The sequence below is a fragment of the Lontra canadensis genome, unplaced genomic scaffold (assembly GCF_010015895.1).
Source record: "Lontra canadensis isolate GAN:19392208 unplaced genomic scaffold, GSC_riverotter_1.0 scaffold30, whole genome shotgun sequence".
In the NCBI taxonomy this organism is placed as follows: domain Eukaryota; kingdom Metazoa; phylum Chordata; class Mammalia; order Carnivora; family Mustelidae; genus Lontra; species Lontra canadensis.
Genome location: NW_022631024.1, coordinates 8859524 through 8887512, shown reverse-complemented (window position 1 = coordinate 8887512; position 27989 = coordinate 8859524). Strand labels below are relative to the sequence as shown.

Below are 27989 nucleotides of genomic sequence, written 5' to 3'. Positions count from 1 at the left end.
GTCTAGGGTAGGGTCCAGAAATATCTAATTCACGGGTGATTCTGAAGCCGGTGAAATGAGAATCCCCTAAGAAATCATCTCAAGAAAGTACACTTGGGGCCACTGAGTGCAGAAAGGCTTTATTCCTGAGCTAAAAGTCAGGGTCTGGAACAGCAGGCTGCCCCCAGGGCCGGCCACGGCCAGTGGTGCAGAGGAAACCTCCACCAGCAGCACAGTTCACAGCTTGGGTCGGTGACCCACAATCTCATCCCAGCCCTTGCGACAAGTCCTGATGATCCACTCGTGCTCGTCATCATCTGTAGGGGAAGAGGAAGAGCTGGTCATGCCTGGGGTTTGCTGGGCCTTCTCTGTGCGGGGAGACCCACGGTCAGCATCCTGGGACTGCATTCCAGCACAGGGGTGTGGCTTCGGGGGCCAGGCCAGCTCTGTGCTGGGAAGGAACAAATCTTTCACTAAAACCCGAATCCTCCAGTTGCCTATGAATGCCTGGTCTTGGGGAAATTGAACACAAAGGGGTTTACTGATGGTGGATATCGCCCGTGGAGGCAGGCACGAGGTTACGTGGCCACTCTGAGCTGGGCAGTCCCGACGGGCACCAAGAGAGCAACTTGCTTGGGCATCCGCCCCATCTGACGCCCACAAAGAGCACCCCCTCAGCAGCCAGTACTGGCCCTGCCGGTAATGCCAGGGGCCAGAGCTCAGCTCTTCTTTGTTTCCTTCCTGGGTTTTCCACTGTAGACCCTTTTTTTTTTTTTTTTAAAGATTTTATTTATTTATTTGACAGACAGAGATCACAAGTAGGCAGAGAGGCAGGCAGAGAGGGAGGAAGGGAAGCAGGCTCCCCGCTGAGCAGAGAGCCTGATGCGGGGCTCGATCCCAGGACCCTGAGATGATGATCTGAGCTGAAGGCAGAGGCTTTAACCCACTGAGCCACCCAGGCGCCCCTCACTATAGACCCTTCTAAGAATCCAAGGCTCCACAGGGGAACCTGACACCTCTGTTGACTCCGAGCCTTTCAGTGGAGAATAGAGAGGAGGAACTGATGTTCCTATGGGCCCTATGCTCGTTGATCTCGCTTAATTTAACCCTCGTGAGCACCTGCGGGCAGCAATGCTGTCTTTCTGCAGAGGAACAAGCTGCTCAGAGAGGTCAAGTCACCCGCCCACAGACACAGATTAGTGCACAGGAGAACCCAGAATGTGAGCCCAGGTTGGTCAGACTGCAAAGCTTGTGCTGTTCTTTAAACCTCAGAGAGAGGGAGTGAAATGCAGTCTTTGGTCCCACCATACCACAGTCATCTCTCCAGGGACAGACTTATTTTCCTCCATTATCCCCCAAACCCACACACAGCCCCTCCCCGAGCCCTGACAGAGACCCACTTTAATGGTGGGATATATGCCCCTAAACATGCATGCAGCTCTGTAAAATGTGTGCCGTTGTTTTGTGTGCGAATGTGGTTTTAATTTGCCACCATAAATGGCATTGTGCTGTGAGTCTCATTGTGTCTTACTTCTTTCACTCAACACTACATTTTCAAGATCTATTCTTATTGCTAAATGTACATCTCATTCTTTGCTTCCTATTGCTGCCTAATACTCTGCGGTGGCTTCCTTGTGACGTTTACTATCCACCCTTCCTGGGGAGGACACCCAAGGGTGCCACCTCCCACGCCGGGACAGACGTCGTTGGGCCCTCTCCTTCCCAGACTCGTGGAGAACGTGGAGGAGGAGGAGGGTCTCGGGGTCATGCCTGCACTTCATGACTCCCAGCTAAACCGGAGTTCTTTTCCTAGTGCCATAGCTGTCCCTGCCTCATTCCTGCCTCACCTCCATGTCAGGCCCTAGGGACAGAGAACTAGCTCAAACCCCTCTCCTCACACCATTCTCCTCAGGGCTACAACCCTGGAGCAGCTTTTGTCGCTTCTCCTGACCTGCCTCCCCCTAAGGGATGGGAGTATGGGACTACCTGTCCTCCTCAGGAACACGTGGCAGTAGCCAGAGACCAAGGGCACCCCCTGAGAGCTCAAACGTGGAGGGTCATCCCCAATTCTGCCCTCCCAACCAGATTCCCTTGCCCCCTTCCTCTTCTGGGAAAGCACCCAGCCCAGGATCAGAGAGACAGAGGCTTACTGACAGCCTACTGTGTACTCCATGCTTTGCAAACACCGGTCTTGTGGAGTCTTGGCGATAGCCCAGGAGGGTAGTGGAGGTTCCCTCCCTTTCAGAGAGGTGACGAGCCTTGCCTCACCTCCACAGCCAGTAAAATTCAAACCCATCAGACTCCAAAGCCAGATGGCCCCCACCCTGGGGCTGATGGGGCTGATGTGACAAGGGAGCCAGGGGGCAAGGCTGCCCTGCACAGAGCTAGCCTCCTCTGCCTGCTCCCTGCTATTCCTCTGTATGTGACCTCAGGAAAGAGGCACGCTCTTGCCTTCGAGGACTGCCCGGCGCCGCAGGTGGGCCTCGGTTTCTTCCCAGGGAGGCTGCTGGGGAATCCACGCGTGGCTGTCAAGCCCGGGGGTGGGGACAGCGGCGGCACACAAAGAGTTAAGCGCTGGTGAAGCCCACTTTTGCCACACCGCAAGCAGCCTGGTTGATAATTACAGTTCTGAAGTCTCTGGGCTATTCGAATCTGTGCAGCTGCAAGCTCTTCAGTGCTAACCCCTGAAACCAGACAAACTGGGGGTATTGTGCTAAACCAGCCCTCAGGCCCCTCCCCGATCGTTACAAATTGACAGCAATGGACTTAACAGCCTCTTCACTACCCCTCTCGCTCTCTACCTGGCGGCACAGCCACCAATTTGAATCACAGATGCCTCCCCTCCTGGCAGCTGCTCACCAACCCTCCCTCCACCTCCTCTGCGCAGAGGCGCCCGGTCTCCCCTGGCCCCGCCACGCCAGGGTGAGGCCGCCAAAGCACGTTTCATCAATATTTAAAATGGAATTAAACCTGCCGCTTTGATTAATGCCTCCCAGAGCCCGGGAGTTGTGATTACTATTTTGCAAATTGCAATTGTTGGAATATGTTAATATGATTGTCTGAGAACATCTTCACCTTCTTGGATAATTTCCCCCCCCTTTTCGGCAGGAGGGAAGGGGGAGAGGAAGGGGGGGAAAAGGTTGGGGGGGGGGGCCACGCCGCAAACTCTTTAATCAATTGTAAATTATTACCCTGGACACAATTGCTGGTGGTTCCGAAGGGAAGGGGAGGGAGATTTCTGGTTTGGTGCATTTATCTTGAAAAGTTTGGGCCTTGTTGGCCCACAATTCCACTCTGGGACACGATCCTAAGGGAATAATCTATTTGTCTTCAGTATTATTTAGAGTCAAGGAAATTGAAATAATCTATGTTTCTAAAACAAGAGAAGGCCTACGTTGTTGTGTATTCGGTTAACAAATAATTTCTAAACGGGGACTGTAGGCCCGGTATTGTGCTACAAGTCTGGCTGCAGGGTGGGGTGGGGGAAACTGATTTAGCAGCGCTTGAAAAAGTCGGGTTATGAAGTCTGTATAGTAGCATAGAGATGTTTTTGATATGATGAAAAGGTGGGAAGAGGCAAGAAACAAAATTACATTGACAGCATAATCTGCAAAAAACCGTGCACAGAAGAAAAATTTAAAAAATAACACATTGTACGTGAATAATAGTCATTTCTGAGCAGTGGGACAGATGGGAGAGGTTCTTCTGTTTTGGTATTTCCCAAATCTTCTTAATGTGTATTGACAATCGAAAAAATAAGAAACGATTGTCTTTTCTCTTAACCTCCAACTTAATGCCTTGCTAATTTCATGCATTTGGGGAGTTGAAAAAAAAATATTCCTAGGTTCCTACAAACATCGATGGGGGTTCTTGAATTTCTACAAAGTAAAAGAGCCAGCATGAAAATATTGGTAAAAATGGGAGAATAGACAAATTTCTTGAGCAGAAGAATTCCAGATAAATTCTGTGAAGACTGCCCTCAAGGAGATGGGGCATAACTCCCGGCCAGTGAGTGGTACTGGAGGTCCTTATTCCGTATCTGTTCAGTGAAGGAAGGAAGGAATGGATGAGCCCCGTGCCCTGTGCTTGGGGGCTGGAGGGCGGCCCACAGAGGGGAACTGAGACCCAGCAGAGGGTATTGTCCAAAGGTTCCACTCAGACACTCTTCAGGTTCAGGTCTGTCTGCCCTTGGGGCAGAAAGATTTCTTTATTCTGGGCTGAAGCTTTAGAAGTGACCTCACTGTCCCATGGAACCCCCTCCCTTGCCCAAGCCACCCCCCCCCGCCGGAATCTCACCAATTATTAGGAGAACTGGGCTTCTTATAGAGAAGAAAAGGAACTTTCGGGGAGAGAGACTCCAAATCTGACTACGGGACGTCCCTGCTGAGAAGCCTTGCCTGGAAAGGCTCCCCACACCTTCACCTGGACTTCAAGGCCGGTCTTCTGCTCTCCAGACTGCCTCCCGCCCAGCTCACCTCACCCTGCTGTAGGGGAGTCCCCGCTGTGCCCGTGCACACCAGGGCCTCTGTGCCTCTTAAATATACTGTTTTGGGAGCCCGGGCAGGGCCATTTCGGAGCCTTAGTGTATGTAAAAGTGAAGAAAGGCCTGGACGACAGGGTACCAATTGCAGTGTCATTTAAACATGTGTAATTAACAAATGCTTTGAACACAAACAACCAAAGGCAATATAAATGTGTCATTCCAGGATTTCTTTCAAGGCGGCGTTAAGCGCACGGTGCACTAAAGGCCGTGGGCTCAGGAAGGGGAATGTGAGTGAGGTTGGAGGCGTCTGGTGAACGTGGCTTTCTTTTGTAGCTGCCACACTCCAAACTTAAGGCCGCTGGAGAGTGTGGGCGACTAGGTCCCGGGGCCCTCCTGGCAGTCCTCCACCCCCAGGGACCCTGTCTGGATGGCATCTTCCCTGTCTCCTGCTGAGGTCACTGTCGGCCCCCACCAGCCCAGGGCAGTTGGGCCCAACTGCACTCCTGGTCCTCAGAGCCTGGGGCAGATCTGGCACTTAAAAAGTCTTTAATGAGTATCGGGTTAACGAATGAATAAAGCAATGCAAAGTTGGGGACAGGAAAGCAACAGGCTTACCCTGTGGGATCTGGACAAAAGGGGAAGAATTTCTTCCCCGCCCTCAGCAAATGGAGTTCCTGAGAGGACAGAGTCGATATGCCAAGTGCAGGGCCAAGGTTGCTGTTTCCTTTGTGTGTTTTGAGGCCACAGATGGAGCAGCTCCACAGCACAGAACTGAGGGGTGGTCTGGGCTCATTCTGGGGCACCAAGCACACTCAGGATGCTCAAAGCCCCGGCTGGTCTGGGGCCTGCCTCACAGTGAGCGAGGGGGCGGGGACGGGCAGGCCTGCACAGGCCACCAGCTGGGTCACTGTCCGTGTCACTAGTGCAATCCCCAGGTCGGCGCAGTGCAGGGGGAAGAGATCCTAAAAATCTTCCAACAAATGCAGGGCAATGCGAGCTTCCAGGTGGTTGGCAGGGAGGCAGTGGAAAGGCAGCCAAGAGCACAGGCCCTGGAGTTTGGCTGCCACCAGCCCAGAGACCATGGGCAGGTGGGTCTCATTCCCTTACCAACAAAGTGCCTGCTGGAGCCAGTGAGGTCATTCCTGAAAAGTGCTTAGCACAATGCCTGGCACGCAGGAAATGCTCCAAAGCAAAAGAAAACCCGAGGCTGTCTTGGCACAGTGAGACTCCAGGGTATGCGTAACAGCACAGCATAGAATGGAAGGCGTTCTGGGTCCCAGTGCTGAGCCCTGGCGCCAACTTGCTGGGGGATCTTGGACAAACCACTCTCCCTCTCTGAGCTGGGCTGAGCTCCTTGTCTGGACCCGGCGAGGTTGCGGGGGTTCACGAGACCTCCTGCAGAACCAGGGTGAGCAGCACCAGGATGACACCCAGGAAGGAGGAGCTATGATCCCCACTTGGATGGATCTTTCATTCCCTAACTGGGTTCCTGCAAGAGAGTGTTCTTAAGGGACTCTCGCAGAGTACCCTGGGACTTCTTGTTCCTATGCGGGAGGAGGGGGTCTTTATACAAGGATCAGCACCATAAAGATCAAGAACCACAGCTCAGGGGTCGCCTGGGTGGCTCAGTGGTTAAAGCCTCTGCCTTCGGCTCAGGTCATGATCCCAGGGTCCTGGGATTGAGCCTCACACCGGGCTCTCTGCTCAGCGGGGAGCCTGCCTCCTCCTCCTCTCTCTCTCTGCCTGCCTCTCTGCCTACTTGTGATCTCTGTCTGTCAAATAAATAAAAATCTTTAAAAAAAAAAAAAAAAAAAGAACCACAGCTCAGCCACTGATTTTTGTTCAAAGTGAGGTGGGCAGGCTTGGGCAGGCGAGCCCAGATAGGGCAAACGGGCGGATCCAGGTTATCGGGCGCCCACAAGCCCGATTCTGTGACCTCTTGGCACGCCTTTGAGCCGAGCACACCTGCGGTCACCACTGCTATGCAGCTCCTCCCGCTGGGACAGGGAGGGGACCAAGATGAAACCAGGCATCTTAGCCTCAGGAGAGGGGATGGACTCATAGAGCTAGTGAAAGAGCCACACTCACGCTGTGTGTGCACCGCAACAAACGGCCGTGTTTCCACCCAGTTGGGTGAACGTGCATGAGAGCCTCCCTAAGTGTGAGTGTGGGTGTGTGCGTGAGCATGAGCAGGTGTGTGCTGTGAGTGTGCAAGTGCTCAGCGTGTGTGTGGCACTTAGTGTGTGACAGCGTCTGAGTGTGTCCTGGAGCAGGGGCTGAGTGAGACGGTCCTTCCGTCCCTCAGGGACAGCCTAGCGCTCACCCACAACGCTCTGTCATTCGGGCTGCCCTCTTTTCCTGGGGTCGAGACTGACGCTCACACAGCTCCTGTGTGGCCTGGGGTTCCAGGCGGGGATGGGAGGTGCCTGGTAAAACTGGCGCCCTAACCCGTGGGCAGTGCCACCCTCAAAGCCCAGCCCCACCTTCTGTGCAAACGCAGGGCTCTGTGAGCCTGAGCTGAGCAGGTGCCACCCTCACCTCCTCATCACAGCTCCTGACAAGCAGGAGGCTTTGAACTTTGCTGGCAGTGCTGGTGGCCAGAGGCCAAGGCCATGGCATGGCCAATAATGACTAAGGGATCGTTGCCCGGGCAGAGCCTATGGTGGTGTAGGAGGGGAAGCCCTGGGGCTGCTCTTGATTTTCTCTGTAGAAAAGCGTTTTCTGGGCTGGGTGGGTGGAGGGCTCTGGGGTGGGCGTGGAGGGTGGGGAGTGGATTAACCCAGGCCGCTTCACTCCCTGGGAACTAGAGGGGCAGGGTTCAGTACCCACAGCTTTTCAAAGCCTGTTCAAATGTGAGAGATCTGGGGACACCAAACCAATCTTTGGTATTTCTAAAATACAGAAAGGGAGACTGCAAAAACGGTAATTAACACGTTATCTAGTTAATGCATTCAGACTGAATTATTAAATTTAGAAATCAAAACAATGTTCTTACACTTGAAATCAGTTTGTAAGCTTGCTTGCCTCATTTTGCAAGAGTTCCCCAATATGCACACTAGAAGTCACAGCCCGACTGGCAGCCCAACAATTTACCATGCAAAATGTTAAAAATCCCTTCAAAGTTTTAGCAGCAAAAAATATATATTTAATGTGGGAGTGCAGATACATTTTTGTTCTAATATGTTGAAACGACTAGAGAAAGGCCTCCAGAGTCAGACTTAGGACTGGACTCGGGCTGTGCCTGGAAGGGGTGAGTCTGAGCGAGAGAAGGGCCACCTGGCGTTAGGGAACACACGAACGTGCCAGGAGCCGAGTTGGGCACCTCGCACACCCGATCTCACACAGTCCTCACCAGCGTCTGTCGTATGCACGGCTGGTATTGTTCAGATAGGAGTTTTGGGTGCTCCGGCCCGTCGGTGAAGGGTAAAATATCCTAATTCATGATGCCCCTTGGAAATCTCTTAAGAAGGCCCCGTGCTGGGGAAGGACATCCCAAGAAGGGCTAGGCAGTTGGTATTCTGACACGGTCAGAAGAGAGAGTCATTTCTGCTGTTGAAGTGCAAAGGCACCGCCGGCTTGTTAAAAAAAGGCATATCCTGAAATACTAGAACCATCCTGCGTGTGGCAGGCTGCTCATCCAACAGGAGACACAGGGCCAGAGACCAGGGATTCACATCTCCCCACACCCCGCCGTGAGCAAGTGGAAGGAAGCTGCCAGACCAGCAGCACTCCTCGTATTCCCCTTCTTCTTGCTTCCCCACTTCTGTTTTTCAAGCACCCACAGTTGAATTTGGGTTCACTACCCATGTTCATGATGCCCAGTCACTATACACAGGCAGCTCAGGGAAGCAATGTGTCAAGGCCAAGGTCATTCAGTTGGCCTGGGCCCCAGAGCCTTTGCTCTGACCACTGCTCCCTTCCGCCTCTGCTCTCCAGCTGTGTGTGGACAATGGGCTGAAGGGGACAGGCCTGGCAGCTGGGACCTGTGTCCTCTAGTTGACAGATACTAAAGGCTGAATTAAGGCTTTGGCGGTGGGGCCAGCCAGGAGGGGTGTTAGGATGTTAAGAGTCTGCAGAACGCACCAGCAGACTAGAACTCAGTCCGCCTAGGAATCTCGCAAAGTCTGTTAGCATCCTCACTTCACAGATGAGCATCCTGAGACTCAGAGAGGTAAAGTCATCTGCCCCAGGTCACCCAGTCAGTGAGTGGGCACAGGGGCAGACCCAAATCCATCTCCAGACCTGTAGCCCTCGGCCAACCACGCTTCCCTGAAAAACCTCTCTGTCACCACCATGCCTCTAGTCCTCCCTGTCTGAAAGATGGCACTCAAGGCTCTCTCTGCCCCACACTGGGTCCCTGTGACTTGAATGCCGAGCCCAGATGTACTCTTACACACATGTCAAAGCCCAGTCTGTCCATCCCTGTTGGAAGGAGACCCCTCTTGACTCTTCCTCCCTCCGCCAACACAAGACCCCATCTTAGGTGCTCTCTCTTGGGGATCCTTTGTTCCTGCATCTCTCTGTGCTTTGTTCCTTCCCTTCCATTAGCGAAACTCACCCCTCATCCTTGAAGGCCTAGCCAATTACCACCTTTTCCAGGACAGCATCTCAACCACACTTGGGCTCTTCTCCCCACCTTCCCAGCCCACTGTGCTGCTGGCTTCTGGCACCGGCAAAGCAGGGGCACTCCCGGTGTTTGGGAGAAAGAATCTCATATGTGATATTTCCAGTTAAACATTAACATAAACATGATAGGAATATAGAATTATGCTGGACTTCTGTTCATATACTTATTTTTGGGGTTGATGTTCATTTCAGAACTCTGCGTCGTGGGGCAGAATTTTCGCTAGTCTTTGTACACTTAGACCCCCTACAGTTCCCATGCTTCTGTCCAGAGAGCCCCCCCCCCGCCCCACTCCCAGATCCTGGGACTGTGTACTCGTCTCCTTCCCCTGGCCCACACTGGTTTGGAGGGGACAGGTGCAGAGTTTGGCCCCCCAGGGACACCCTGGTTAAGACCCGAGTTTGGGGGGAGCCTTAGAGGTGCCGGGCTCTAGGCAGGTAAGAAATGATGAAGATGAGGAACAAAGCCGAGGGCTGGAGAGAGAGATGGGCGACCTGCCGGCCTCCCGCCCGGTCTTGGAATCCCCATCAAAAGCAGGTGGGAGGGTGCCTGAGGACAGTTTGCCATCGGCCTTGCATTCACTTCTATACAAGGAGACAAAACAAACCTCGAGGCTGGCCAGCCCGGGGTTGACTCCAGCAGCATGCGGAAGGGGAAGCTGTGTCCTTTGGATGCCTCCAGGAGGCTGCCGTGGGGGCGGGGACTTATTGTTACCAGAATCTGAGGGCATACCACTGGAAGGGAAATTTCCAGGGCTCTTGGAATTGGGGTGGGGAGAGAAGGAGCAGTGGGCAATTCTGACATGTGGGCGAGAGGCAGTAAGCCCCCTCGGGCTGTTTTTCCTTTGAGACCCCCACCGAGGCTGATTCCGCCCTCTGTAGGCAAAATTCTGTTGGTGGGTTCAAGTGTCTTCCTCTAGGGCAAGTTCTAGAGCTTTGCCCAGGTTCTCATAGAAGTTCAGGATTCAGAAAAGGCCACAGCCTGTCTCAGTGCAGAGCATGGCATCTGGTGTCAGGGAGGCCTGGGTTCAAATCCTGATTCATCCCTTCCTTAGCTGCACCTGTCAGCGAGCCTCAGTTTCCCCAGCAGCCACACAGAGGTGAGGATATATTCCTCAAAAGACTGGGAGGTGGTGAGTGAGTCCCCGGCACAGCAGAGGGTTTCAGCTTATCATTTCTCTTCCTTCCCTTCCTACTTCAAGCAGATGCCCAAGTCTGCTGGCAGGGGTGTGTGATCTGTGCAGGCATTTTCTTTGGCAGTTACAAGTGTGATATTATCCCTCCACAGAGCCTTCATTACGGCGCTGCGAACAATACCACAGATAAGGCAGGGATGGCCCTGCGTGCCAGCCTCCACGTGATTATCACATTTGGGCAAATTGCCTTTTGTGTCACGGAGAGATGACGGCGGGAGGGCCTGTGCAGGAGGCTCGCTGGGCCATTTTGCCAAAACCGCGAGGGAAGCATTGTGGAGAGACAGCCCAGGTTTTCTGGGGAAGGAGGCCTGGCTGGCAGCCGGAGCTCGTCCCGACGTTCCCACACGCGGGCTGTGATCTGCCCCGTGTGGGCCTCAGGCTTCTCACTGGTCAGGTGAAGTCCTCAAAATTCGAGGAGTCTTGGTTTGCAGGCAGCATTGAGAGTCCCATTCTTTGGCCAATTTTGGAGCAAAAATGTGGGGAACTATCTAGGGAAAAAGAATTACCGCAGCAGTCTTCTGAGGAGGGTCCTCCAGTTCTTTCTTTCTTTCATGAGTGAACTCCAGAACCTGCTCAAAGGCCATCTTTAGCCTTCAGTCAGCTAGGCCCCAGGGCCGAGTTCCAGGTCTGCCACTTATCCCCCACGTAACTCTAGGCAACACACTTCACCTCGCCTCAGTCTCCTCATCTGTGAAGTGGGAATAATGAAGACAGTCGTTTCCCAGGGTTACCGTGGGGATGAGAAGAAGGGAAATAAAATAAGCCATGCAACATGCTCAGACCAGGGTCTGGAACATCGTAAGCACTCAGTAAATGCTGGTTGCTTTTGTTGTCCTGCTTTCTCCTCTGATATAAAAGAGCGTCCCTTTGTACAGCCATGGATCCATTCCCTGACTGCCATTTTAGTGATGGTACCAGGTTTAGTGTAAGAATACACCCCGTATTGGGGCACCTGGGTGGCTCAGTGGGTTAAGCCTCTGCCTTTGTCTCAGATCATGATTCCAGGGTCCTGGGATTGAGCCCCGCATTGGGCTCTCTGCTCAGTAGGGAGCCTGCTTCCCCCTCTCTCTGCCTGCCTCTCTGCCTACTTGTGATCCCTCTCTGTCAAATAAATAAAACTAAAATCTTTAAAAAAAAAAAAAAGAATACACCCCATATTATTTACTCCGTTCCCTCCTGTTGGACATCCAGGATGTTTCCAGCTTTCACCTGCTCAATAATGCCAGAGAGCCTCAGACGACCAAGCCGTTTTTCATTTCTAGGTGTTCACTATGCAACCTGCCTGAAGTTGGGTGGGAAGCAGAGCCGTGATGTTTGGAAGCTCCAGGCCCCTGCCTCTTTGGATGGAACGACCTAGGAGCTGGTCCAGCAAAAGGGAAAGGAGACCGAAAAACCTTTGGATGCAGATAAGCCCGAGTGTGAATCCCAGTTCCTGCCATTTCCTGGGGAGATCCTTTAGTCTTAGTTCTAAGGCTTAGTTTCCTTGTTTGTCAAGCAGGGGTCACGGGAACACTCCCTGCCCTCTTAGTAGCTGGGTGTCCGGTGCCTGGGAAATGCTCAGTCAAGGTCAACTGTCATCATGGTTGGTGGGGGTGGGGGGGGGAGCCATCCACCACCTCCCAGAGCCTCCGAATCACATGGGCCAGGTCTCTTCCTGGACCCCCGACTCAAATTTCTTCCCCCCGTTGTCCATCGAACTGAGCATACATTCAAATGAGGCTGGTGATCTTGATTTTAAATTCCGTCTGGAACCCACAGGTTCAAACGCAAAGGGGCCCTCTCTGCAAATAATCACTGGTATGCGATATTTTTAAGAAGCCCAAGCCATTGTTTCTGATTGAAGGAAAGTTGGTGCTATTTTGAAGAGCAGCACGATTAAGCGGTGGCGTTATCTCTTTAACCATTGGGAATTATATGCTGTTTGAAAGATTTGTGAGCTCTAGGACATTTGCCAGATGTGCTTGATTCGACATTTCAGACAACAAAGGGGATAATGTTGGCGGGAATCTTGACGGCATTTCTGATGATCAGGATATTCTTTGAGGATGGTACTGAGACCTTTCGGGGAAGAATTTCAGCTTTTACATAAACTAATTTGGGATGCTCACTCTCTGTCTTCCACAAAGCAAATTTAGTTCATTGTTAGTTGTATATGTTAAAATGGTTACGAGGGTTTTTTCCTCTGAATATTAATAATGTGCCTTTCATCTGAGACACTCGCATGGGGTGTCATTAATTGCAGGGAGGGAGTAAGGATTAGTGGTGCGGTTATTTTGCAAATGATTCCTACCAGTAACATTGAGGCGAGCAACGGCTACATGAAGAGACACACGTACCAACGGCTAACGCGGGTCAGGCTTATCCCTCCTGAGCAGAATGAGGGGGACGGGTAGGAGGCTAAGGGTTAATCTCCCAATTTCCCACCATATTAAACGTAATTATCCCTAATATCGTCTAAAGCGTCCTTATTGGCCCATAGTATGTAAAGGACCCTTCATCAAATAAGGTAGCATCTCATTTTAGGGACTGTGGTGTTTTTATCTTAAGACTCTAAAATGGGCCTTTTCATCCATTTGGGAATATCGCTGAGCTCCCACTGGGGGCAGGACCTGTGTTCTTTAGAGGAACAGCCATGAAAGAGGCATGGCTCTGTGGAGGAAGGGAGATGGCTGAGTAAGGAATTAACTAGAACACAAAGCTGGAAAGAACAGAATTGGGGCAGGAGTTGGGATTGTCTCTGACTCTGGGCTGGGGAACAGGTGAGAACAGAGGTGTGTTTGTCAATGGAAGCAGCTGGTCTGGTTGAGCCGGAACATGGGGTGGTGGATGAAGGTTGGGGGCTCTAGACACCATAATTAAGAGTCTGCAGACCCCAACGATTCAGTAGCATTCCGTTTCCCAAGCAGAACCCCTGAGGAGGCCGACAGCATGGCCTATCCCGTCTCATTTCTCCCCGTAGCCTCCTTGTCCTGGAGCACCAGAGAAACCTCAGCTAATCCCAGGGCCTCCCTCTCTTCCACCTCCTCCAGCCCGAGGGAGTAATCATCACGCTAATGGTCCCAGCTGCCTATCACTGGACACGGACGGGTCTCGGGCCAGGTGTCCTGCAGACTTCATCTCATTTTTCCCCAACCACAACTCCTCCAGATTAAATTAATTACCAGAAGGCCCATTTTCCAGATGAGGAAACGGAGACTCAGAAAGGAGACCAGAAGCCAGCCAGCCATGGTCTCACAGCTGCCCAGTGGTGGATCCAGGGAACCAGGGGCCAGCCAGAGGTGCAGACTGCAGATCCTGGGCTTTTAACTGCCACACAAGGCTGTCTCTCTGACCTCTCCTAGCCTCCTAAGGGAGGCAAGTCCTAACCCTGTCTGTGTTTTGCTTTGTGTCTGCCATATTGATTGGAATCCTGCCTGCATTGACTTGCTGCCTTGTGTGGTTTTATGGTCCCAACAGAGGCCGCCGCAAAGTGCAGTAGCATGACTGTGGACCTTACGGGGAGATGGGAGTGGGTTTGATCCCAGCCTCACCTTCCCTGATCTGTCATTCATTACGCACGCCCTAGTCCCCTAATCTCAGGCCTCACCCGCCCCCAGCTGCGTAGGAATTTCCCAGGGGATGCACGGCTCATAAGCACAAAAGTTCTAGGGTAGGCACCAGAAATGACAGCCACCACTGGGGTTCAGACAGCAGGGTGAGAGGGGACCTGGACCAAGCATAGGGCTCCCCAAACCAAAATGGCACAGACACGATCTGGCCAGAAGGTCACAGGCTTGGGATCCTTAATGCTGAAGTTTTTAAGCTTTTCAAAGCTTAAGGGGTTTTGAAAACCCACAGGTGCGGAGAAGCTCAATAGATTGTTTCTTATTATTCGAAATAGTAAGTTGTCTGTTAGGTGTCAGGGACTATACTTTGTTGAGGAAGAGGAGGGGCTTGTAGGTGGGTCCTCTGCCTGCCTGTCTGCTTTTCTTCCAGAAACATTTAATCAGCTCCATGTCTGGGGACCTGTGTGAGCCGCAGGGAATCCAGTGATGAGTCAGACGTCATCACACGGTCCCTGCCCTCCAGAAGGTTTGAGAGCCACGGTCTGCGAGGATTCTTGCCAGCATGGATCCCCAAAGCCTGGCCCACTGTCGGCACTCAGAAGCTTTTAGATGAGTGGAAGGACAGATTTAAATTCTCACCACAACCCAGCCAGCAGGTACCATCCTCCCCAGGTAAGAAAGGCCGTTCTTAAAGCCCAAGCCGAGCAAAGCTGGGTTTGTCAAGCAAGCTTGGAGCTCGGCCCATCTGCAATTCAGCAGGCTAAGGTTTTCCAGTCTGGCCTAGAGAGAGCAAGCATCTCCGTCTGGGGAGTGAAGTCAGGGCGGGGTGGGGGAGGAGCCTGGGGCAGACTGCGAGGCCTGAAGGTGAACAAGGGCGACCCTTCTGCGGGTGTCCCAGCCCGCGACCTCCTATAAAAAGAGTGTCCCCGGCTCTGACCCGGCCAGGTGGCATGTACTTGATAATAGCAGTGGCTCAGGCCACTCTGTTTATCCTGGGATGGCCTCAGGCCCCACTGTGGGCCTGCATCGCCAGCGGCCCCGCACCTTCAGGATGCCAACAGGAAGCACTGTTTATGGGGGCAGACCAGAATGTAGGGGAGAAAGGGCCCAGAGAAAACAAGAGATGGACAGAAGTCTGAATCGGTCCCCGGCAGGGTGAGGTGAGTCAAAGGTAATGACTAGGTGGCCACAAACAGAGACTCCTCTTAGTGGTTTTCAGGACACTCCAAACTCCAACTGTCCTATAATATCAGGACCAAAATATCCCTTGGTTACCTTTCTCCTCCATCGTAGACTCTTAAGGTTGGAAGGACCCTAGAAATTATCCAGCCCGACTCCCTCATTTTACAGATGAAGAGCAAGGGGCCCAGAGAGGGAAGGCGCTGGCCCAGGGTCAGCCAGTAGGCAGCCCAAGAGCTGGGCCAGGACATGGAACCTGGGTCTCTGGCACAAAACGCTGGGGCCTGGGGCCCTTCGGGTGCCCTCTCTTGCCATCTTGCCATCTTTCCTATCTAGTCTCACCTCCTTTGGCCCCTTCTCTCTGTGCAGCCTGAGAAATCCCTAGATGATGACTCAGCTACTACTCTACCTGCCCAAAACATTTCCTTGCTCCCCTGCTGCCCTCGGGTGGAAACTTGCTGCCCTTCCCCTTACCATCCCTTGGGTTCCCTCTCTTGCTCTTCTTGCCCTGACATATTGTTGTCTCATGCTCCCAAACTACTTGTAGCCCCATAAATGTGCAGTGTTCTCCCCCATCTTATCCTTCGCACATGCTGTTCCCTCTGCCTTTCACCCTTCCCGACCCTGCTGCACCTGTCTGCTCTTTGGGCTGCCCATTCCACCTTGCTCTTTCCAGGAAACCACCCTGGCCTGCTGACCCTGATCTCCAGATTAGATATCCCTGCTACGCTCCCTTGTAGCAACTTATATCTATCGCCACTTTCTCCTCCTCCCTGAGAGAAGATTCTGTGATGCTTCCTAACCCAAGGTCAGATCCACAGCCACTAGTCAATAAACATTTGTCAACCAAAGAGTCCTCAGTGTCCATCCTTCTCCAAACCTCCAAAGAATGGCCTTCCCATCTCATGATGCATTTTTCAAAGGCTATTTTTTTTAGAGCAGTTTTAGGCTCACAACAATATTGAGAGGAAGGTACAGAGATTTTCTCTATGCACCCTGCCCCCATGCCTGCATGGCCTCCCCATTATCAACCATCTCTACCGGAGTGTGCATTTGCTGAAACGACACCAACACCTCATAGTCATCTGAAGCTTACAGGCAGGTTCACTCTGGTGTAGTACATTTGACGGGTCCGGATGAGTGTATAATATCATGGAGCCCTCACTGTAATTTCATATAGAGTATCTTCATTGCTCTAAAAGTCCCCTGTGCACTATCTGTTCATCCCATCATGAATTTTCAATTTTCTTACCAAACATGGCTTTTGCCCAGAGGATTCTGGAGCCACAGTTTCTCATTCCCCAGTCACGCCTTGCCTTTTTTTTTTTTTTCTCCCCCATGCCTCTGTGTCTTTGGAAGTGCTGTTCCCTCTACCTGGAATGCCCTTCCCCAACATGCCTGCTAACAAAATCCCTGCTCCTTCTTTAAGACCCATCACTTACGACGGTACCTTTTTCCTGACTGAGACCCTGTATCTAGACCAGATGATGAGTTCCCCTGCTCAATGGCCCTTCATCCACCAGGAACTGCCCCCTAGGAGGTGTGGTGAGAGCACCTTTGTACTCATATGAAAGATACTTGTAACTAATTACACAAAAAGGCACAGACGTGTTATCTTTGCAGGACAGAAGAGTGTGTACAGACACTGACCAACAACAAAAGGACAGGGGCACCATGCCAGGGAGGAGGCTACTCTTGGCTCCAAATCTGCCCTTCTCTTCTCACTTTGCAGTCTGGACTGGGACCACACGATTCATGTTTCTGCTCTGCCGGCTGAGCCCCAGTTAAATGCTGCAAGGCAGGCACGTGAAGGAAGAAGGGACACGTTCTTTTCTGTGTGTCTTGTTGCTTATGTTGATGTCACGACAGCAAAAGGCCCACTCACTTCCACCTTCCAGTTGTCCCCCAGCTCCTAGCATCAGCGAGGCCCAGAAGCCACACTGGGCAGTAAGCTCTGTTCAGAGGTCTGGGTCACCCCTTCTGGGGGTCCCTCTCTCAACCCTCTATGTTCTAATATCTCAGTCTCAGGGTTTCCCATCCAGGAAAAGGGGGCGGGGAGGGTTGCTTCTCCCTGCAGTGACTTTCTCTGCTTTCTCTCCCTCCTTTTGCTTTTTCAGTTCTCCAGGATCTCCTGATATTAAATTCTATTTTCCTGACTGGACTCTACCTGATACAGACACAAGAGTTCCTGCTCACATAGATCTTACAGTCTCAGGGGAGAGAGAGACAGACAGACGTTCAGCAATTACTCACACAAATGAAGATTTAATTACAGTTGACATAAGTGCTGGGGAGGAAAAGTACCGGGTATATTAGCATGTGAATGGCCCTGGGAAGCCCTTCAATAGATGAAACGGTTAAGCATTGTTTAACTCAGCATCTCTTCAGTTTCCTTATCCAGAAACTCCATAGTAAGCCTACGAACGCCCAGAAGAATTAGTGCTCTGCACAGTCTACTCTGTTAATGGGAAACAGGAAGTCATTAAAGAAAACTGCCAGGGGACCCGGAGTGTGAGCACTGGCCATGTTCCTCAGGAGCACCCGTGGGTCAGGGCTCTCTGAGCTCTGTGCTCTGGTGTTCAGACACAGCACCAACTGACAGTCCCCTTTGCTCTGATTCCAGCACCACAAAGGCAACTTTCTGATCCCCACCGACTTACGGAGTAAATGGCTCTGTAGGGAGAGGAGGCTCTCATCAGCCAGTCCAGGCCTCCTGGGCTCCCTGGCAGTTTCCTTCTCATTTTAGAGCACAGTTTCTTGACCTGGGTCTTTAGAAGAAACCCCTTAAGACTATATGCAAAATGTGCATGCGTGTGCATGAGTGTGAACGTGTATGTTTGTGTCTGTGCACATGTGGTCATTTTTCTAGGGAGAGGGTGCCTAGTTCTAATGTTATTCCTTGTGGGACCGTGACTCTAGGAAAGAGAAAGGTTAGGAATCACCATGCTAAACGAAAACGATCTTGTTCTTATTTGTACATTGGCCTCCTGTGAGTTTGGTTACTGTAAGTCTCAGTCTGATCAGCTTGCATTCCCTTACCAACAAAAGTTCTGGATCCCCAGCCAGCATTCTTGGACCACATGGTATCATGCACTTTCTTGACCTTCACCTGTGCTGTTTCCTCTCTGAAAAACCTCTCCCCATGCCCTGTGGTCCACTCCCAATTATTCTCTGGGTCTCATTTTAGCTGTCATTTCCTTCTTGAAACTCTCTGACTTTCCAATTCTGGATGAGGTACCTTTTCTTTGTGCTCCCACAGCATCACTCCCACCTCCCTGGGACTCCCCACCTTTACCTCTCTCCCCACCCCCATCTAGGGCCATGTTTTCCCCTTTCATTATGCTTTTCTCACGATGCAACCAAGCCTTGTCTGCTCTCTGTCAAAATACAAGCTCCGTGAGCAAGGGGTGTTGTCTCGATTTGCCCTTCTTCTCTGCCTACAGCAAGCATAGTGTTTAGGCACACAGTCACTGCTCACTAAGTACCAAAGGAGAGCATGCAGAAATCTGTAGTTTAAGCCTTTCAGTGCTACACTTCGCTGTCACAGCTAACCACAACAGTCCTTGGCTTCACTCTGTGATCCCGCAGAGACTCGTCCGCCATGAGAACTCCCCACGGTGAACCATCCAGATCATAATTTTTGTCTTTTGTCAGAAGTTTCTTTCTCATCAAATGCATGCACGTGTGCGCACACAGATGCACACAGATATGTGTGAGCGAGAGAGGAGAAAACGGGCATCCCGGCATGTCAGAATGGACATACCTGCATTTCTCAGAAAGCGATTCCTGTAGTCCTTGATTATCCTTGTGGCCGGGTTGTAGAAGCCATCTCCACAGTCATAACAGCCCTCGGGGATTTTTCGAGGTGGGTCCATATTGGTGAGCTGAGAGATACCTTGAAAGGATGCAATGGATAATTAACTCGTCACCAAGACTAAATCAAAACCCAGCCCCCCAGAAGGCCACTTCTGCCTGGTTGTCCCCGTGGCAAAATGCTCCCCATTCAGAGCACGGAGGACAAGCGATGGGAGCAGTGCCCCACAGCATCTTCCTGAAACTGGCTCTGGGAGCCGGGTCTTAGGGACTAGAACCCCAACTTCTTCCCTTGGCCCCCATCCTCTGTTTCTGGGGACACCATGACAGGGGTGTAGGTTCTGGATATAGACAGAGCATGAGGGAGCATCTCAGTTTGCAATGGGGATAGAAAGACATGTCTAGAGGAGGGATGGCGTGCAAGGGGGTGAGCCCAGAGGCGTGAGCCCTCAGGCCTCACTCAGCAAGCCTAGCATGGTGGGGCCGAGGAATGCAGAATGACAACAGTGGAAAGAAATGGGTCAGGTGGGCGGGGATCAACTTTGACTCTTACCAAAATTACAATGGCGGCTGTTTACCAAGTGTTTATCCTGTGCCTAGAAATTCATTAAATGCTTGACTCCTACTATTTCAATGATCACAGCAACCCTGGGGCCCCATTTGTGGATGAGAGAACTGAGGCTCAGAGAGGTCAAGTAACTCGCCCCAGACTCTCCAGCGAGGAAGTGGCAGGGCACCCAGCCGTGAAACCTGCACATCAGGCTGCTGACGTTGGAACCCCCCGGAGCTCGAGAGGAGTTGGTCACACTGCCCTGGGTGTTGTGTATCTTGGAATGCCGAGGCCTGAGTGAGGGGGACGAGGTTGGAATAAATAACTTCTCGGGCTCTTGCGTTTCCTGTAATTCCCTGTCCTCTGGACTGAGAGCCGGATGCGCCCCGAGCATAGCACCCTGGTCACAGCGCAGGGCCCTGTCCTGCACACAGGTGTTCTTCTGTTGGTTACTGACACCACGTGCATATGGTGACTGAGCTCTCACTCCATGCCAATCGCTTCCCAGCCATTCTCTCCCCAGAGCCTCCTGCCTGTGCCATCTCAGAGATGGAGAGGAGCGGAAGGGGCTGCTTTAGCTTCTCGCTGCCCCTGAGGCTGAGAGGCAGCTGCTGCTGGGCTCTGCCGAGTGCCTCGGGCCTTGGGAAGGCAGTGGGTACATAGGATGAAGTTGCCACGTTGGGAGTCACCAGAGCAGAAGGAAGGATGCAGGGAAGACCACCGCGCTGCCCATGAGCCTGGCAGAGCCCCACTTTTGACAAAACCAGCCGCCACGTGACAGCTGAAGGCCTGAGGCCAGGGGCTCTCTCTTTGCCTATGGGCTTCCGTTGGGGGTGAGGAGCCCGTGACAGAGTCCAGGCCCTGTCATAACTAACCAAGGAGGGGCCACAGACAAGGTTCTCAAGTGGGACCTAGACTGGTGGCTCCTTGAAGGCAGACACGGTCCCCCTCGGGCCCAGCTAGTGTCTGACACAGAGTAGGTGCTCAGGAAATCCAATGTCATGACCTTAACGCCCACACCTCACCTCCCCTGCTGTGATGTCAGTATTATCCATCCTGTGTCGTTGTTTACTGAGCACCGACTCGGTGCCAAGCAATGTGCCAGGCACTGGGGACACAGCAGTGACGAAGACAGAGCCCCCGCCCTCATGGAGCGCAGTTGGCGTGGGAAGAGGGATGCTGTGCACTCAGGACAGAGTTCTGTGGACGAGCCCTGGCCGCTCCACGGGATGCCACAGGGAGACCTTGCCTCATCTGGGAATTCAGGGAAGGGGCCCCAGACAAAGGGACATGATGCTGAGACCTGCAGGCTGGGAAGGAGTTTATTTGGGTGAAATGGGCAGGTAGAGCATCCCAGCAGAGGGAAGAGCAGGAAAGAGCGTGGTCTTTTCAAGGTCTAGAGATAGAGCCAGCACAGCGAGGGAGGAGAGAAAATCCCAGAAGGGCAGGTGGTGTGGGCTGAGGGTAGGCTCAGCCACAGGAGCCAGAGAATGAAAGTCATTTTAAAAATCTGGAACCTTCTCATGAGACGAGCGGAGAGGCACTGAAGGGTAGGTAACAGGGGTGGGGGTGAAGGAGAGTGGCAATCAGAGTCATGTTCTGCAAAGATGAGAGTGCCCACGTGCAGAATGGCCTGGAGCGAGTCAAACCTAGATCTCAGGAGACTAGGTAACACAGGGGAGAGGATGGAGGTCTGGGACACAGCAGCACCAGAGAGGGTGAAGGAAGCCTGGTATGGCACATAGGGGGCCTCAGTCAACAATTATTCAATGAATGCATGAAGGAATATATTTAAGACGTAGAATCCACAGGACCAGGGGTGCCTGGGTGGCTCAGTGGGTTAAGCCTCTGCCTTCAGCTCGGGTCATGATCTCAGGGTCCTGGGATCGAGCTCCGCATCGGGCTCTCTGCTTGGCGGGGAGTCTGTTTCCCTCTCTCTGCCTTCCTCTCTGCCTACTTGTGATCTCTGTCTGTCAAATAAATAAATAAAATCTTTAAAAAAAAAAAAAAAAAGAATCCACAGGACCAGACAGATGGTTGCTTGTGCACAGGGAAAGAAGAAGACAGGACTCGGCCCATCCAGGTGGATGGGGTGACAGTCTCTGGGGGTGACAGTCTCCGAGGATGCAATCCCTGGGGGTTGAAGGGAATGAGTTCCGTGCAGACAAGGTAAGGGGTGCCAAATTGGGGTGTTTGGGAAGCTGGCTACAGGAACCTGGGGCTCAGGAATTTTGATCTCCATTTGGAAGCTGATGGTATAAATGAACTCTTAGAGGTGAATCAGCTTGTTTAGGGAGAGGGGACAGAATGTTACAGAAGAGGGCTTGAGGCCAGAGAGCTCTGGGAACCCCCAAATTAAAAACTAGGGGGATGAGGAGCTGACAAAGGAGACAAAGGGAGAGAAGGTTCACCGGGTCAACTATCTGATTCAAAGTGACACAACCAGTGTTTGAGCTCAGGACTGCCTGACTCCATCCTGGATGCCTTCTGGAGCCTTCTGCCCTCATGGAGGCTGACTTGCCCAGGCTCATCCTGCTACTGAGAGGGAACTGAGGACTCAAACCCAGACCTTCTAGCTCCAGGCTTGGTCAACTCCACCACATCATGTCATAAGTTAGGATTTATGTTTATGGTTTGCACAGTCATTTTCCCATCTGTCATTTTGGATGTATCGTCTCGGCTGGGCCAACCACTATGCCCCTGGGGTGTAGCTGACCGCACACAAGCTGGAAACACGTGAGCCCCTTCTGTGGCTGCTCTCCGAATCCAGAGTCTGGGCCCGCATGTCACCCTCCACGATGGAACATGGTTTCTGTTGATACAGGGGAAACAGAGAGGAAGACCTGGGCCCCCTGGGGAGCTCTACCCCCAGGAAGCAGATCTGGAGTCTGGAGCCTCAGTTTCCTCCTCTGCCACATGGGACCAGAAAGGCGGGCATGGTGGGGTTGTCTGGAGATTCTGTGAGACCGGCAGCACACAGAGCCTCGGCCGGAGCCTGGTACACTGGGCACCCGCTCCTTCGGTGCTGCTTAGTTTCCATGCAACAGCAGGTGCTAGTGACAATGACAGCCGAGATGGGCCGTGCACCTCCTGCATGCCAGACCTTGCTGGAAACACTTTGCCTGCATGAGCTTACTAACAACAGACTTGTCAGCTGGATGATGCTACGGAACCCCTTTTGCAGGAGAGAAACCGAGGCACGGAGCTGGGACGGCGGACATCTGAGGGGGACTTCAAGGGGCCATGGCCCCTTACATGAGGCTGCCTTTTGTTTCCCTCCCGGTCTGGGTGTGAAGGAAAGGGAGGGTGCCCGGGTACCTGCAGGCTTCAAGCCATGGCAGATCTCGGTGTAAAACCTGCGATCGCAGCTGTCGCAGTAATGCCAGTGCTCTGCCTCGTACTGCAGCCCGTCCGAGAAGGTGTATGTGCCCTGGAAGACATGGAGCATGCGCGCAGGGGTGAGGAAGCCCTTCTGCCAAGGAGGACGGGTGTCATGGCAAGAGTTGGCTTTCTCACCTTCTCGTCGCCACAGAGGAGCCGTGAGAGCTAACCCAGCTACTGGGGCTGTGATGATTAGAAGGAACGGCTATAGTGCTGGGCTCTGCGGCCACTCTCTGCACGATGCGGGGCAGATGACCCAGTCCTTGGTTTCCTCGTTTGTAAAACTGCCTCCTAATGGTATATATTTTACGGGGTTGATTTGATGAGGCAGTGCACTGGCAAAGCGTTTAGCACAGAGCTAGCTAAAACAGTCACAGACACTGGTCACAGCCCTTTGTCCAAACATGTACATTCTGCCCCTGCTGCCCCAGGGCTGAAGGAATCCCCAGGATGTAGAGGTCGCATTGGCTTGGGCATCAGGAAGCGTAGGTGGAAATTCCGATACTATTAATTCACTGTGTGACCTTGGGTAAGTCACATCCCCTTCCTGGGGCTCAGACTCTCCAAGTGGTAAAACAAGGAATGTTCCTTAACATTTCAAAGGTGGGCATTAGTGAAACGGATGACAGCCGTAGGTCTTTCCCCAGAGAAAACCACAGATACACAGAAATTTTGGCATATAAAGCCGGGGGGGGGGTAGTTTCCACTGACCCCCTGAATTGTATGCATGGCCCACAAGTCCCAGGTGGGATTAGATGGGTTAGAGGACTTGTCATGAGAGCAGCAGTGGTTGTGGAAGTATTACTAAGACCTAACACTAAGTGCCTGCTGGATGCTGGGTACTGAGCACTGGGTACTAAGCACTGAGCACAGTGCTTAGAGAGATCACCTCATTTACACTCACAACTGCCCCAGGTGGTGGCCGGTGTTGGGGCAGGTGGAATAACGGTCCCCCTAAGATATCCACCTCTACTTGCTGGAGCCCGTAAAAATGTTAACCTCATCCGGCAAAAGGTCCTTTGCGGATGTGATTAACTGACAGATCTTGAAATGGGGAGATTTTCCTGAATTACCTGGGTGGGCCCAATATAATCACAAGGGTCCATGTAAGAGGGAAGCAAGGGGGTCAGAGGGATGAAGGACAAGATGATGACAAAAGCAGAGAGAAGGGGATGTGATGATAGAAGCAGAGGTTAGATCGAGGCATGGCCACCAGCCAAGGAATGCAGGAAACTTCTGGAAGATGGCAAAGGTAAGGAAATGGATCTTCCCTACAGCTTCTGGAAGGAATGCAGCATGGCTGACTTATTTTAGACTTCTGACTTCCAGAACTGTAAGGTAATAAATTTCTATTGTTTGAAGTCACCGAGTTTATAGTAATTTGTTACAGCAGCAATATGAGATACAACTATTGTCCCCAGTTTATAGGGGAAGTCATGGGCCCAAGGTCACTCAGTTAGTTAGTGATACACTAGGCTTCAAACTCATCGTGGCCTCTCCAGGGGCCCTTCCGGATCCAGAGGAGTGGATTCCAGAGCTCTGGGAGATCGGGTGGAGGGGAGCAGAGGGAATGGAAAGAGGAGGGCGCCAGATGGACAGATCAGGGTGCTCTGTAGTGGGGGCTCTTCCCGTCCAAGGCTTTGCCCTCTGCAGCCTCCCCTCCTCAGGCTAATCACCTTCACGACCAGTCCCTTTTCCCAAATGGCATCATAGCGGCTCCCGCTGGGGAAGTACAGGGTTCCTTGGCCATGAAACATGCCGTCCTTCATTTCCCCGACATACTTCGTTTCAGTAGGGAGGATGTACTCAGCGTCGCCCTCCATCCTGCAAGGACAAAGGGAAATCAGCGGACTGTGCAGAGCCGGAGGGTCAGAGCAGGCAGGCAACAGGAGAGCAAGTGGGAACCTCATTCTCGGGGCCCTCAGGGGTTACTGGCCCAGTAATATTCTCTTAGAAAACAACGTTTTTGTTTCTCTCAAAAACTCAAAAATGAGAGGGTCTGTGTTGTTGATGGTGGGGATGGGGCACAGAGTTTTGTTGGTTTGTCTTCGCCCTCACCTAGAGGCTGTCCTGGGGCTCTCACATCCCATAACACAGCCCTTGGTAGGCCCAGAGAGGGGACGGATGTGCCCAAAGCCACACAGTAAACACTGGGAAGCAGAGACTCGGGCCAGTTTTCCTGGCAGCTGGTTTTGTGTCCTCCCTGTCCCCCATGACCAGCCCACCCCTGCCCTTTACACCACTTGTAGGTAATGGGAAAAGGATGAAATTCAGACAGGGGACATAGGTTTGAATCGTACTTCACCATTTCCTAGATGTATGGCCTTGGAGACTTCCTTAAACCTATTTTTTTTTCCTTCCTTCCTTCTTCCTTCCCTCCTTCCTTTTTTCCAACAAATCTTTACAGAGCATCTACTACATATCAACACCTACCACACATGCTGAGTCTGGTCTGCTGGGTACAACAAGGTCACAGCAGTGATCAAGGCACATGCCATCCCTGCCATCAATGGGATTCACGGTCTAGTGGGGGACACAATTAAGCAATTGCAGAATATGTGGGAATTGCCATGCAGGGGGAAGCAGGCCTCTATAGGAGCCCAGGCCAAGGAAACCCAGCTTGACCAGCTGACCACTTACTTCATGTGTGAAGTGGCTGAGATTAATGCCCAAGATCAACCCAAATAATGTATAATGATTTTCCTAGTAAAGGGCCCGACATCTGGTAAGTGCTGAAGAAGTATCCTTTCCTCCATTTCTTCATTCCTGTATTCCTTCCCTGTTCTTCCCCTGCTGGCTAGAAGTCATCTCCTCTAACTCTGAACTTCTTTAGGCTTTTGTTTGTACGTCTGTTGGATGCTTAGCACTTTCTGCCGTGCATTGGAATTGTATTTCTCATATTCCCTATTTAATTAAAGGTCTGGAGAGGAAGACCTTGGTATCCTCAGTTCTTAGAATCATGATTCTGTGTAAACAGGTGTCCTGTAAACAGCTACTGCATAAGGAGTGAAGGGAACTGACCGGGGGGATGAAGGAAGATGCCACTGGGGCACAGGCCCGGAGCAGAAGAGCCTTGTGGTCAGACATTGTGGAACAAGTTCTGAGCAATGCAGACCTACAGCCACCAAACCTGAGCACAGGCCACCTCCGTGCCTGTGTGACCTTGGCCCAGTTCCTTTGCCTCTCTGAACCTGAGTTTCTCATCTGTAAAATGGGGATAATGACAACACTCCTCTTCTTAATTGAGATAATTAGATGAAATAATAGCTATGAAAAAATAGCAGAATGCCTCAAATAGAGTAAGAGTTCTATTGTGTTCACTGTTGTGTTTATTCTCCTGCAAGACATGAGAGGTAAGAGAATGCCTTTTCTCCTTTATGTGTTTACTTGAAATCACATCTACCATTTCTGTCTCCAACAAAACCCTTCTCAGAGATTAGATGCCGCTCCCTTTTTTTAAACTGCAAACTGGATATCAGTGCTCAAAGCTTCTACAGACGTCTCCAGCTCACCCCAAATGAAATTCATCCTCTTTTCCTCCAAAGTGGACCCTCCTCAGAGTTCTCAGTTCCCACAAATGGTATCAGAATCATCCAGGTTCAAAGCCTAGAGCTAGGCACTGAGCTGGGACTAGAGGCAGTCTCTGAGTGGGACTGGGAACCTGTCAATTAGTTGCCAAGTCCTGGAAATGAAAATCCCCAAACTTCTACATCTTTCTTTCCTGCAGCCCCCCTGCTTCTGCTTTGGTCCAGGGTCCTGCTGCCTTTTACTAGGACAACCATGGGCTCTGACTTGATCTCCCCATCTCTACTCTGCTTCCCTCTCTCCTTCTTTCCCTTCTCTTCCTCTCTCTAGTCTTTCCATCCATTTTTCTTTTATTTGCTCAAGGCAAAAGCCTTCATTATAAATTAAAAGTAGTTTAAAAGAACAAAGATATAAAGACTCCAATCCATAGTGAGGATACACTTATCATATCTCAAATTTCATTCATTCATTCATTCATTCATTCAGCCAACATTCACTGAGTACATAGTGTATGCACTATGAAGAGGGATACAGAAATGAAACAAATTAGATTTCCTAATGCCCAGCCCTACCAAGAATCTATCTATCAGTGGCTCCCCCCACCCGTAAAATTATGCACAGTACTCAGATCTCTCTATGCCAGAACATAGACCCACCCTTCCAGCTCTGGCTCTCACTCTCCTCTAGATACTTCCAACACTCCAGTCACACTGAACTGCCTGCTCTTCCACTTGTAAATCCTCTGAACTATTGCCCATGCTGTTCCCTCTGCCTGGAAGCATTCTTCACCTTGCATCTCTACCCACCTAAATCCCACCCAACCTTCAGGGCCCATCTCAAATATTTTCTCCTCCAGAAAGCCTTCAAGGACTGCACCAACTGGATGTGTTCTCTGTAGGAGCTCAGTAGCAGGGCTCCATAGAAGAAAACACATGAGCTTTCGAGTCAGACCTGGGTTTTGATCCCTGACCTGCCCAACACCAACTAGTACTTTGAGTAAGTTACACAGTTACTCTGAGCCTCACTTTTCCCACCTGCAAAATGAGGATAATACCCATCTCATGGGGTTGCTGTGAGGAGGGGAAGATTCCGGCAAAGCCACTAACTAAAATTATCTTTTTCATTTCTTTGTTTATTGGCAATACACCAACTAGACTGTAACTTCCACGACAGTAAGGATCTTGCTTGACATTTTTTATATTTTTATCCCCATATCTAAAACTGGCAGATAGCAAACATACAAGTATATATGGAATGAATATACCTCAGCTCTGCTGCTTATTAGATATGTGTCCTTGAGCAAGACACTCTTCTTCACTGGGTCTCATTTTCCTGAACTGTAAAGTGGGAATAAACAAGCCTACGTGAAGAGTTGTCCTGAAGGTTAAAAGGAATAAAGTTTGTGAAAGTGTCTGGTACAAAGCCCTTGGCAAATGCGAAAAGGCAGCCGTCTTTTCCCAATCACAAATACTCAAGACACAGTGAATCAGATGAGGCTCTTACCTCCCGTCTACATATTCCCCAATATATTGGCTTCCTGTGTACTCCATGGCTCCAGCCTCTAGCCTCCAGCCCTTGGGATCCCGGAGTCTCAGTGCGTCCCGTCTCACTATGACAACCAAGATGGGCGGGGCCTAAGCAAAGCCCCGCCCCCCAGCGCCTCCCGACCTTCCAGACACTGCGCACGCTCTGTGGCTCGCGGTTGGGCAGAGCAG

General features: G+C 51.6%; 1 protein-coding gene across 2 annotated transcripts; it reads right to left on the bottom strand.

Annotated features, from left to right (window-relative positions):
* Positions 1-98: 98 nt before the first annotated feature.
* Positions 99-27877, bottom strand: MORN5 (MORN repeat containing 5). Of its 2 annotated transcripts, XM_032866362.1 has the most exons (5): positions 27778-27877; positions 24426-24573; positions 22687-22798; positions 18769-18900; positions 99-296 (listed from the first exon to the last, which is right to left on the bottom strand). In XM_032866362.1, exons 1-5 carry the CDS (start codon positions 27822-27824, stop codon positions 217-219), a joined length of 519 nt encoding a protein of 172 aa, XP_032722253.1. In that variant the 5' UTR covers positions 27825-27877; the 3' UTR covers positions 99-216. The 2 variants fall into 2 exon arrangements, with proteins under 2 accessions (XP_032722253.1, XP_032722254.1); XM_032866363.1 differs by lacking the exon at positions 22687-22798 and having other exon boundaries at positions 186-296.
* Between the last annotated feature and the right edge of the window lie 112 nt (positions 27878-27989).

Coding starts and splice junctions, on each gene's coding strand:
- MORN5 (XM_032866362.1), bottom strand. CDS start 27,824: ATGGAGTACACAGGAAGCCAATATATTGGGGAATATGTAGACGGGAG. Junction 18,901..22,686: donor CCATGGCTTGAAGCCTGCAG/GTACCCGGGCAC, acceptor CATCCTTTCAAG/GTATCTCTCAGCTCACCAAT. Junction 297..18,768: donor TCGCTTTCTGAGAAATGCAG/GTATGTCCATTC, acceptor CTTCCCCTACAG/ATGATGACGAGCACGAGTGG.